This window comes from Danio aesculapii, chromosome 18, assembly GCF_903798145.1.
Source record: "Danio aesculapii chromosome 18, fDanAes4.1, whole genome shotgun sequence".
In the NCBI taxonomy this organism is placed as follows: domain Eukaryota; kingdom Metazoa; phylum Chordata; class Actinopteri; order Cypriniformes; family Danionidae; genus Danio; species Danio aesculapii.
The window spans coordinates 20,410,242-20,422,741 of record NC_079452.1 but is presented as its reverse complement, the minus strand read 5'-3'; the positions used below and the strand labels follow the sequence as shown (position 1 = coordinate 20,422,741).

The 12,500-nt window shown below is 37.3% G+C and overlaps 1 protein-coding gene across 2 annotated transcripts in view; it reads left to right on the top strand.

Annotated features, from left to right (window-relative positions):
• Window positions 1–12,500, top strand: part of ets1 (v-ets avian erythroblastosis virus E26 oncogene homolog 1) — a 102,239-nt gene that overhangs the window by 917 nt on the left and 88,822 nt on the right. For both annotated transcript variants that reach the window (XM_056478151.1, XM_056478149.1), the window contains exon 2: window positions 2,294–2,376. In XM_056478151.1, coding sequence (XP_056334126.1) covers window positions 2,308–2,376 — 69 coding nt within the window. In that variant the 5' untranslated portion in view covers window positions 2,294–2,307. The remainder of the gene's footprint in view (window positions 1–2,293; window positions 2,377–12,500) is intronic.

The following is a 12,500-nucleotide window of genomic DNA, read 5'->3' as shown; positions in this document are numbered from 1 at the left end:
ATCTGTATCTCTGTGTTTTGTGATTATTGGCTGACAGCCAGCTTGGTGCTGAAAAAGTTCTATTAAATTGCCAACATCTTTTAGTCTATATACAGTATGGGCAAGCAGACATCTTTGCTTTAAAAAGTATTTATATATTGCATTCAAAACTAAAACTAAAATGTGTGCAATTTGGGCTGAAACAACCCAGCATTATTATTATTATATATAATGTCATTAATGTAACAGGAATGTTACTTTTTATATATAAGCCAGTCTATGACATCACCAAAAGATCAAAGGCATCCTGAGGAACATGTGTGGTCCTTAAAATAACCTAAAACCACATCATTCAGTGAGAAGCCCCAAAATACTTAATTTAATAAATGAATGAAGGAATACATAAACAAACAAATAAATAAATGAAAAACTTAAATAAATAAAACAAATAAATTAAATAATTTAATAAATAAACAACTTAAAAATCAACAAATACAAAAAAACACATAAATAAAAAATATTAAACAAACATGCAAACAATAAATAACTTAAAAAATAAACAAATAACCAAATAAAAACACATAAATAAAAAAATTATAATTAATTAAAATAAAAAATAAACAACATTTTAATAAAAAATACACAAAAGTAAATACACAAAACATCTTTAAAAATAAACAAATAAAAATAAAATAAACAAAAATCATAAATAAATAAAATAAATAAGTAAATAACTCAAAAAAACTAATAAATAAAAACATATAGATAATTTTTTCAAATTTAACTAATTAATTAATTAAATCAATAAGCAAAAAACTTAATAAAATAAACAAATAAAAAACAATAAAATACATTTAAAAATATAAATAAATAAATAAATAAACAAATAAAAAACTTAAAGAAATTGATCAAATAAATAAAAAATTTAAATAAATAAACAAACAACTTGAAAAATAAACAAATACAAAAACATTAAACAAACCAACAAAAACACTAAAAATTAAACAAATAAACACATAAATAAAAAGTTAAATAAATTAAGTAAATAAAAGTAATAAATAAACATAAAATTTTATTAACAAATAAACAACTAAAATAATAATAATAATAATAATAATAATAAATTAAATTTAAATAAATACATAAAAAACTTAAAGCATAACTATAAAAATAAATAAACAACAAACAAATAAATAAATAACTTAAAAAAAACAAATAAATGAAAACACAAAATATTTTTTATTTAAATAAATAAATAAATAAGCAAAAAATTTATAAAATAAAATAAAATAAAATAAAATAAAATAAAATAAAATAAAATAAAATAAAATAAAATAAAATAAAATAAAAATAATTAATGCATTATTTTGATTAATGATTCCGTTTCATTGAGATGGTCAGTTGATCTCCTGCAATATAAACCAAAGTAATCAATTTGTCCTTAAGGGTAATGCTTTCGTCATTCAGTGTCCTGCAAATTCTCTCTTAAAAGGATAGTTCAAACCAAAATAAAACACTTACTTACCATTTTCTCAACCACAAGTGGTTCCAGAGCTTTATGAGTTTCAACTTTTCAGATAAACTCAAAAGAAGATATTTTGAAGAATGTTAAAAATCCTTTAACATCCATAGATTATTCTATAAGTGACTCAATCGCTAACATTCTTCAAAATATCTTCTTTTGTGATGCTCAACAGAAGAAACACTTTAAAATGAATGAAGGGTGTGTAAATGATGACAGAATTTCAATTTCTGAGTGAACTATCCCTTTAATTATTGAAAAAAAAGTAGCACAAATACAATGACTCTGCTTTGATTTATCAGATCACCACCCAGTCCGGTGGATGAAGACACAATTATGCAACATAACATTGCAATAGATGAACGCTCTATCACTTCTCCATCAGTTTCCACCCTTCAGCAGAGTTCCAGTCTCCTTATACTGAAACAAAATTGATGCATTGGACTTACTCAATTATTTTAAGGTAACTGGTCGCAAACAATTGATATGGGCTGGATTTAAACAAACAAATTAAATCTAGTAATGTTCAACTTAATTTGTTTGTTTAATCTCAGCCCATATCAATCATTTGCGACCAGTTACCTTAAAATAATTGAGTAAATCCAATGCATCATTTTTTTTTCTCAGCGTAATGTCATCTCTGCGCTTGAGTGGCAGGTTATTACTAATCCAGGTTAACCGTCCGCCTGCTGGAGGTTTGTCTGTGGGATAAACAGTGTGAGATTGATTGGGGTCGCTGGCCTCACCATCCTCACCTCTCGTCTGTTCATGTGTGCATGTGTGTGTTTGCAGCTCCAGCTCAGAGAATGAGTTACTACTTGGATCCAGTTTCCTCCTGTCAGGCTCTTCACCCGCCTGACTGTCTGCCGGTGATGGTAAGATCTCCACCTTCACTATAAATCAGCTCTGTTTGACCTGAGCTGCCCAACACTGGCCATGTTGAAGATACTAACGAACACACATGTGCGCACACAATCCTGTATTTTGTAAGGTTGGTTGAATATGCAGCATAATTAAACTAATTTATTTAATTTCAGCTCAGTTAATGAAATATACTTGGTTTATTATGAAGTTAATAAATTAACTTGCCACTTGTTAACTGAGACAAAAATAAATAAATACATTTTAACAACCCTGTTTAATTAAGCTATAGTTTAGTCCGCCTTACAATATGCAATACATATTTTGCAATGCATTTTTTATTTTGCTAGACATTGCATTTTTTGCTTGTTTCAAGTTTCATTGCACATTATACACATTTTCACATGTGCATGTTTAACAGCTTGATCTTCAGGTAATTATTTCTTTTTATTCAGTTTGCACATTGTTGAGTTGTAATTTAAAGGGCACCTATGGTAAAAAATCTACTTTTCAAGCTGTTTGGACAGACATATGTGCATGTATGGTGTATAGACCGTCATATTGGGGTGATATAAGCACACCCAGTGCTTTTTTTTCCCAATTTAACAACATAAAAACGGTGGACCAATTGGAGCGGTTTTCAAACCGACCGCAACTTTACGTAGGAGGCGCGTCATCATATCCTCAGTTTGTTGATTCACGTCCGCCATTTTCAGCGTGAGTCGAAGCGATATCACTAAAGGAATACGCTAGCTCTATTTTTAGATGCAAGGCTCATTGGGCTCAACACAAGATCAATATTCTCCACATTATCGCTCTAATCGGAATTATTGGTTGTATCTTTAGGTAGGTTTGCAAACATGTGTACTTCTCATTGAGTCTACCTCGAGGAATAATACTTCCTGCTTCGCTACTGTTCGGACGTCTTTGCCTACTGCTCCGCTCTCTGCTCACTTGCTTTTATATCTTAAACCCTAATTTTAACTTGAGCCTATCAGCACAGTGCTCAAACGACACAGCTTGAAGATCAGCATCGATTCTACAAACTTTCTGGAATATAGCTTTACTAACAAGAGGGGAATTATCGTCTAAACAATCCTCCCGCTACCAGCTATCAGCTGCTCACATTCCTGAGACGGGAAAACACGGCTGTGAAAATGCCTCTGGATCGGATTAATTCAGATTCTCACTGCTGTACAAACTGCCACAAACTTCTACAAAAGATTGCAGTTCTTGAAACAAAGTTACTTGCGATCCAACCAGAACTGCAGCGTCATTGTGGACGCTCACAGCAAATAGCCGGTGAGTCACATAAATCTATTCCTACCACTATTTCGAGCACTGAAAAACAGATTAAAACTGTGGAAAATGAGCATTGGCATAAACAAGGTGCGAGACCAAAGGGTACTCGTGGGGTCAGATCATACGCTGCCGCATTAGCGTCCTCTACCCCAAATACAGCTCGGACTCAAATACAGCTTGAGAACAGATATGAAGTACTGAGTAATATGGGTGAAGAATCCCCAAATGCAGTCAGACAGAGATCGCATGACTCAGCAGCTAACTCTGCATGGAACAGAGGCTCAAGGCCGACTAGACAGCGGCATTCTGCTCCGATCGCACCTGAGATAAGAACACTAGTTGTAGGAGATTCAATAATCAGGAATTTTAGGAGCAAATCTACAATGACATACTGCTTCCCTCATGCAACAGTTTCTGATGTAAACAAAGAACTTAAGGAAATTCTGAAAAAGCACAAGACTGCAAAACGGATTATCATCCATGTGGGGAAGAATGATATTCGAAAGGAACAGTCAGAACTGCTCAAGAGAGATTTCTGTGAGCTCTTGGAAACAGTTGAAAGAGTGAAAATTCAGCCGTTCATCAGTGGACCACTGCCTGCAAGAGGGACAAACATGTTTTCACGGCTGCTTGGTCTAAATGTATGGCTGCAGAAAGCATGTAACAGGAAAGGACTGAATTTTATTGACAACTTCAATCTCTTCTGGAACCAAAGACAACTGTTGACATCAGACGGCCTTCACCCAAACAAACTTGGTGCAAAGGTGCTAAAGGACAATATCTTCTTCTCCCTCCATCATCCATCAGCTGTATGTGCCACTGACCTCAATCCAAATGGCACATACACACCTAGCATCTGTCCGGATGACCACAGGACCTCAAATCAGCTCCCGAGTGGACTTGGGGCTGACGCATCACCCAAGGACAGTGATAACGCCACGCAGCCAAAACACCCACTGTTGATAGAGACACTATCGCTGGCCCTCTGCTCAACACAGACAGACTGTGACGCATCAGAACAGCATCATGTCTCGTCACTAAAAAATGATCCTCAGGAAAACACCCAGGAAAACATATTTCAGCACCCAGAATCTCCAGAGCCACAGCCTCTGTCACCAGACACGTTCCCATTATCACCTTGCTCGCCTCTCTTGGGTTTCTCAAAAAAGATGGAGGAACTGGTGCATGCTGGAACTAAACTTTCACACTCCATCGCCGCAAGCCCCCAGTTACCAACCAAAAAGCGGCCTGCTCCACAACCACCTCTGAGCCCACCTGGAAGAGCCCTCCGACATTTGCCCCACCGCCAGGGCCCAAACAACAACGCACCATCTTCAGCTGGTGAACAAAACTGCTCTCCATGATGTGTCTCGGGTGCCTGCTTAGATAACAGTGTCTTTATCAGATGTTTACAGAACAAGCAGGAACCCAGTGTGCCTGTAGCTTTCTCTACACATATATGTGTTGTATTACCAAGTATATCTGCAGACTCTGTTGATTCTCTCCTTGATTTGTTTATTTCTAAAGTTAAGAATGTCATAGATGACATTGCTCCTGTTAAAGCCAAGAATATAACTAGCAGGCAAAGGGGATCTTGGTCTAGGTCCCCAAAATTAAAAATGACGAAAAGACAGTGCAGAAAAGCTGAGCGTATGTGGAGAAAGACGAAACTAGTAGTCCATTATAATATCTATAAAGACAGTCTTCGTGCTTTCAATATGGAACTAAAAACTGCTAGGCAGACTTTCTTTTCAAGCCTTATAAACAGCAACGTAAACAATGCTCGTAAACTCTTTGCAACGATAGAGAAACTCACAACCCCCCCCAGTCGGATTCCCAGTGAGCTACTCTCTGAAAGCAAATGTAATGAGTTTGCTCATTTCTTTACTGACAAGATCAATAATATCAGAAAGGCAATCAGCTCATCCAATCAGCCAAATTGTGTCGACGTCAGACTAGCTCAACCACAACTTAAGAAATCAGACATTATGTCCGATTTCATGGCAATTAATGGCAAAATCTTAGAAGAGATCGTGCAAGTTATGAAAACATCAACCTGCAGTCTTGACACGCTCCCCACATCATTCTTTAAAACGGTGTTTACCTGTTTAGAAATGGATCTTCTAAAAGTGGTAAATGCTTCACTTCTCTCTGGGATTTTTCCTAACTCACTTAAAACTGCAGTTGTTAAACCCCTCTTGAAGAAGAGCAACTTGGATAACACCATATTGAGCAATTACAGGCCCATCTCAAATCTCCCTTTCATTGGCAAAATCATTGAAAAAGTTGTTTTTAACCAGGTTAACAAGTTCCTAAACTACAAGGGGTGTTTGGACAATTTTCAATCTGGTTTCAGACCAAATCACAGTACAGAGAGCGCCCTTATAAAGATAATCAATGACATCCGCCTAAATACAGATTCAGGCAAACTAACAGTGCTGGTACTGCTCGATCTCAGTGCTGCATTTGACACTGTCGATCACAGCATACTCCTGGATAGGCTGGAAAATTGGGTTGGGCTGTCTGGGACGGTCCTCAAATGGTTCAGATCTTACCTTGAAGGAAGAGGTTACTATGTCAGTATAGGTGACCATAGGTCAGGGTGGACACCCATGACATGTGGAGTCCCACAAGGCTCGATTCTGGCACCACTCCTGTTCAACCTTTATATGCTCCCTCTGAGCCAAATAATGAGAAAGAACCAAATCTCCTACCACAGCTATGCTGATGACACTCAGGTCTACCTAGCCTTACTGCCTAATGACTACAGCCCCATTGACACCCTCTGCCAATGCATTGATGAAATTAACAATTGGATGTGCCAAAACTTTCTTCAGTTAAACAAAGAGAAAACTGAAGTCATTGCGTTTGGGAACAGAGATGAGGTTCTCAAGGTGAATGCGTACCTTGGCTCTAAGGGTCAAACAACAAAACATAAGGTCAAGAATCTTGGTGTGACTCTGGAGTCAGATCTGAGTTTCAATAGTCATATCAAAGCAGTTAGTAAATCAGCATACTATCATCTCAAAAACATTGCAAGAATTAGATGCTTTGTTTCCAGTGAAGACTTAGAGAAACTTGTTCATGCTTTTATCAGCAGCAGGGTGGATTACTGTAATGGCCTCCTCACTGGCCTTCCCAAAAAGACAGTCAGACAGTTGCAGCTCATCCAGAATGCTGCGGCCAGAATTCTGACCAGAACCAGGAAATCAGAGCACATCACACCTGTCCTCAGGTCTTTACACTGGCTCCCAGTCACATTTAGAATAGATTTTAAAGTATTATTACTGGTCTATAAATCACTAAATGGCCTAGGACCTCAATACATTACAGATATGCTCACTGAATACAAACCTAACAGATCACTCAGATCTTTAGGATCAAATAGATTAGAAATCCCAAGAGTTCAGTCAAAGCAGGGTGAATCAGCTTTCAGCTACTACGCCCCTCGCTGCTGGAATCAGCTTCCAGAAATGATCAGATGTGCTCCAACATTAGGCACATTCAAATCAAGACTGAAAACACATCTGTTTAGCTGTGCCTTTACTGAATGAGCACTGTGCTACGTCCGACTACTATGTTTTTCTCTTCTTTTTAATTCTTTTATAACACATTTTATCAGCTTTTATTTTATTTTTATTCTTACCATTTTTATGTTTGTTTTTATTTCTCTTATAATTGTTTCTTTTATTCCTGTTTATGTAAAGCACTTTGAATTGCCACTGTGTATGAAATGTGCTATATAAATAAACTTGCCTTGCCTTGCCTTGCCTTACCTTATACTTCAGCCGTTTGCATTTCTCGCGATCCCAGAAGCTCCCTGTGATCTTAACTAGCATGCGTTTTAGAATTCTAAACATCGGTTTCTATCAGGGTACACTCAAGTCGACGGCTGGGCGCCGCGGACCGCTGCAGAAACCTATGTTTACAATTCAGAAATGCGTGGCGCGACGATTCGGGACACTTCATGTTTCTGCAGCGCCACAGAGAGTGTCTGGTGTGCCTTGTAGCGGCTTCGAGCGGCGCATCCGGTGCCTCAGTCAAAGTTAATTCAGTGTGCGTGGTTATTAGTTTCTGTGTACAAGCTCGGCACTTGAAACTAGCACACAGTTGGCTGTAAAACTGTACAAAGACACATATGATTTTGTACTCTCTGCTTGGTCTGTGTCCGAGTCGTACATGTAGACTGAATGGTGATCCTCTCTCTCCTTCGTTTGCCTGTCAGACTCTGTTGCAAATGCAGAGCGAGTGCTTTTTAAAATGAATGACGGTGAATGAAATTCAAACCAGTGAGCGTCTGACAAACAAGTGCAATTCTGCATCAAATCAGCAGGATGCCCTTCTGGATCTTTCACTAACTTTCAAGACATACTGACTACGCTTACATGGACATCTGTAATCTAGTTATTTGTCTTAATAGACAATAATGTAATTAACGTGTTTACGTGAAGTGCTTTCTTGTAGGAGTTTCATATAATTTGGGGTGACTTTAACTGCAGTTCGGCAGTTTCTCGTTCACTCATGAACATTTCATTTATGCCCACGTGACAAACTGGGGTATTAGGCGCCAATAAGGAGTAAGGACTGGTCAGAGTGTTATGGAGTTTAATAACCAAACCGAATGGAAAGAAAAAACTTCTGCATTTCACAATGTATGTGTGCTGTCCTTTACTGACAGCCGCATGTGTGGATCTTGTGGGAGAAAATGTCGAAAAGGTAATAGTTTGATTGCGGTGTTTACTTTAATAATGGCACTAATATCTGCATACTCCACATGTCTTAATTCCATTTCTGTTTAGTTCAGTTATGACTTTAGTTGCATTAAGGTCATCAAATATCACTGTTTACATGGTGACTCTTAATCAGAGTATTGTCTTAATTATATTAAAATCATATTAAAGTATTTTGCCCATGTAAACATACTCAATGTTCAACTCAACCACACCATCAGGGCTCTGCGCACTTGGATTTGTTAAGCAGGATTTTCTGTATATATGGGGCGAGTGAAATTGGACAAACTTTGGGGGGGCATGTGTGCTAAATGTTTGAAAACCCCTGCTCTAGCATAATGTCTAAAGAGATGACATAACAGCTGATTTTGCTCAAATTTTAAGATTATAAGGCTGAACGGCATGAAATGCCATCAGTCTACAGAGATTTGCCAGTATTTCTCTGTTGCAATCGGGATATTACAATAATTAACCCTGAAAAACCCAAGCAAAGCAAACACTAGCAGATTACTACAGTAATCATTACAACATACAAAAGAGAGAGATCGATTCAGAATGTCACTTACCTGTTCTGTAATGATTTGATCAGCTACTTTAGTGAGTTTTTCTCCTTTAAGGACTTATTATACTCTCTCTCTTGCCATCTTGTGGCAGAACGTCAACCGTCATTGCTCTGCTCAATATGACAGGCTGATGGCTGCAGACGCACTGAATTTCTGCATTATAAGTATTTAAAATTGGCACTGTCCTTATAAATAAACTGCATAGTTGCAATTCAAGCAACTACATTCTCACCTTAAAGCCTCAATTGTACATTATGTTGTCCAACAGCTGCAGATATAGTTTGTTAATCTGCTGTTACTCTATATGGGCGGAGTAATACAGAAGGATGAGGAGGCCATACGAGTGCTGTTATTGCAGAATATTGCACTGCTATCAGCCAATCAGATTCAATATATATATATATATATATATATATATATATATATATATATATATATATATATATATATATATGTCAGAATTATTAGCCCCCCTTTGAATTTTTTTCTTTTTAAATATTTCCCAAATGATGTTTAACAGAGCAAGGAAATTTTCACAGTATGTCTGATAATATTTTTTCTTCTGGAGAAAGTCTTATTTGTTTTATTTCGGCTAAAATAAAAGCAGTTTTAAATTTTTTTTAAACTATTTTAAGGTCAAAATTATTAGCCCCTTTAAGCTATCTTCTTCGATAGTTTAAAGAACAAACCATCATTATTCAATAACTTGCCTAATTACCCTAACCTGCCTAGTTAACCTAATTAACCTAGTTAAGTTTAGAAATGTGTTGAGAAAATCTGCTCTCTGTTAAACAGAAATTGGGGGTAAAAATAAACATATATATATATATAATATATATAATATATATATATAATTTATATAATTTATATATTTATATTTACATGCCTTAAATATTCTAATAAAGACAAATTACTCTGGATTATTATGTGTTTAATGTGTTGAGCATCACCAGTCCTCCTTTAATTTGTAGTAATTATCTATTGCCTTAAATAATGTTGGCTGTGTCCATGTACTGAACACAGAATATCCTTTTAAATATTCCAATTCGACTAAATCAAAACATATCCTTTATTTAATTCCTTTATTTAATGCATTGTTCAGTGATTACTTATGCCTCATGAATAATATCCCACCCCTGTCACCTCACATTTCTTGCTCGCAGGGCTTTTATAAACTCCTGTTGTCTGAGCAAATGCAAAAAGCTGCAGAAAGCTGAAAGTCAAAGTCATTAAATGCACGTGAATGCCGAATCTGCTGCTGAACCCATTGTTTGGACACAGAAAATAATGCATGCGACTGGAGTGCATTTGAATAATCTCTCTGTGCGAGAAGAATTAGTATGGGAATGCTTTAAGGGAAAACATTTACCTGCTTTTAACCTCCGTCTAGGGGTCGAAAGGTCAGGGCGGTTTGTTGGGCTTGTAAAAGAGGGAACATTTTAAGAGTCCCGGCGTCGCGTCGGTCGGGGTCACGCTGGGTTTCTGCGCAGGTGAGTTCAGAATCAAAGGTGTCTAATAAAGATTCAGGCAGGACATTCAGCCATCAGTATGCACAGGCAGGGCTGTTAGCGTTTTAGCAGAAAGGGTCGCATGCTAATCCGCAGCTGACCCGGCTAGGCTAATCTGCTCAGGTGGCCTCGTGGCTTTTGAAATTGAGACGCTTTTTTCCACTACGGTCAAAGGCTACGCGGAGGGGGCTTCATTCATTTACATAGGCTGAGGAAGAGAAAAGACTCTCGCATTCATTTACATGCACTGAGGAGGAAAAGACTCTGATCTGATCCTAGAGGAAGACACACAGAAATTGTCTGTCATTAGCACTACAGGCTAGAAGAACAAGATCAGTTTTGCCAGACTGAAAATGTCAAAGTATTGTACCAGAACCTTAAAATCATCATATTTGGAGGAAAATTATCGTACATGGGTCAACCCTACTGAAAAAAAACAGCCTAAACCAGCCTAGGCTGGTTGGCTGGTTTTAGCTGGTTGACCAGCCTGGTTTTAGAGGGGTTTTGGCCATTTTCAGCCTGGTCTTAGCTGGTCAGGCTGGAAGATGACCAGCTTGACCAACTTAGCCAGACGGGAGCCCAGCCAAAACCAGCTATGTCCAGCTTAAAACCAGGCTGGTCAATTAGCTGGTCATTTTACTAAGTATGAATAATCTCGGTGGCTTAGTGGCTCAGCTTTTAGCACTGTCACCTCACAGTAAGAAGAGTCCGGGTGCTCAGCTTTCCCCTACAGTCCAAACACATGCGCTATATAGGTGAATTGAATAAACTAAATTGTCTGTAGCGTATGCAGTGGTGTAAAATAACTAATTACAAATACTCAAATTACTGTAATCGAGTAGTTTTTCTCAGAATTTGTCATTTACTAAGTAGTTTTATAAATGTGTACTTTTACATTTCCTTGAGTACATTTTTAGTGCAGTATTGGTACTTTTACTCCACTACTTTCCTTCAACCTGCAGTCACTACTTTATTCTTGTCTATGGGGATTAGAGAAATCAGTCCTACGAGTTCAATCAAATCGCACATAGACAGTAAATCGCATCATACTGAACTACTTCAAGACACGTGTGCTTTACATTGCAGCAAACTGTTTGGAAGCATTAAAAGCGTCCGAGAAGATGTTCAAAATCTTTACATGCGTTGACCCAGAGACTGTTTAGATGCATATCACTGATGAGAAGATGACGGATGTTTACTGTATGATGACCGAAATGGCCTTAAACACCCAGCAGGCACAAGACGTCAACATCAGATTGACATTGCACCCTAACGTCATGGGGACGCTGCATTTTGTTTGGAAATGAAAATAGTATTGACGTCAGAACTCCTCATCAGGCTGACATCAATGTTCAACCTAAAATCAACCAAATATCAACATCTAATGATGTTACAGCTTGACGTTGTGTGGATGATACCACTATGACGTCTTTCAGACATTAGATTTTGGTTGCCATACCTGACGAATAAATGTCAGTATTTGGCGTCAATATGACATTGGTTTAAGATGTTGACTCGACATTGAATTTTGGTCACTTTCTAACACAACCTAAAATCAACCAAAAATCAACGTTATTTGATGTCGTTAATTGACGTCAAAATAACATTGTCCTTAGATGCTGGCTAGACATTGAATTTTGGTCACCTGACATCACAACCTAAATGTAACCTAATATTAACGTCTTATGACCTGTGCCTGCTGGGCAATAACTAGATGCACTACAGAATGTTACGTTTACACACAAACACAAATTACATGTAAACGCATCAGCTTTTAACAGCATAATACTCACTGCTCACTTCTCTTGAGTACTTTTAAAAGGGCTACTTTTTACTCCTACTTTGAGTAATGTTCACAACAGGTACTTTTACTCTACTCACACTACATTTTTAGGCAAGTAACGGTACGTTTACCTAAGTATGTTTTTTCAGTACTCTTTCCACCATTGAGCGTATGTGTGTATGGGTGCTTCCCAGTACTAAGTTGCAGCTGGAAGGGCTTGCACTGTGTAAAACATGTGCTGGAATAGTTGGC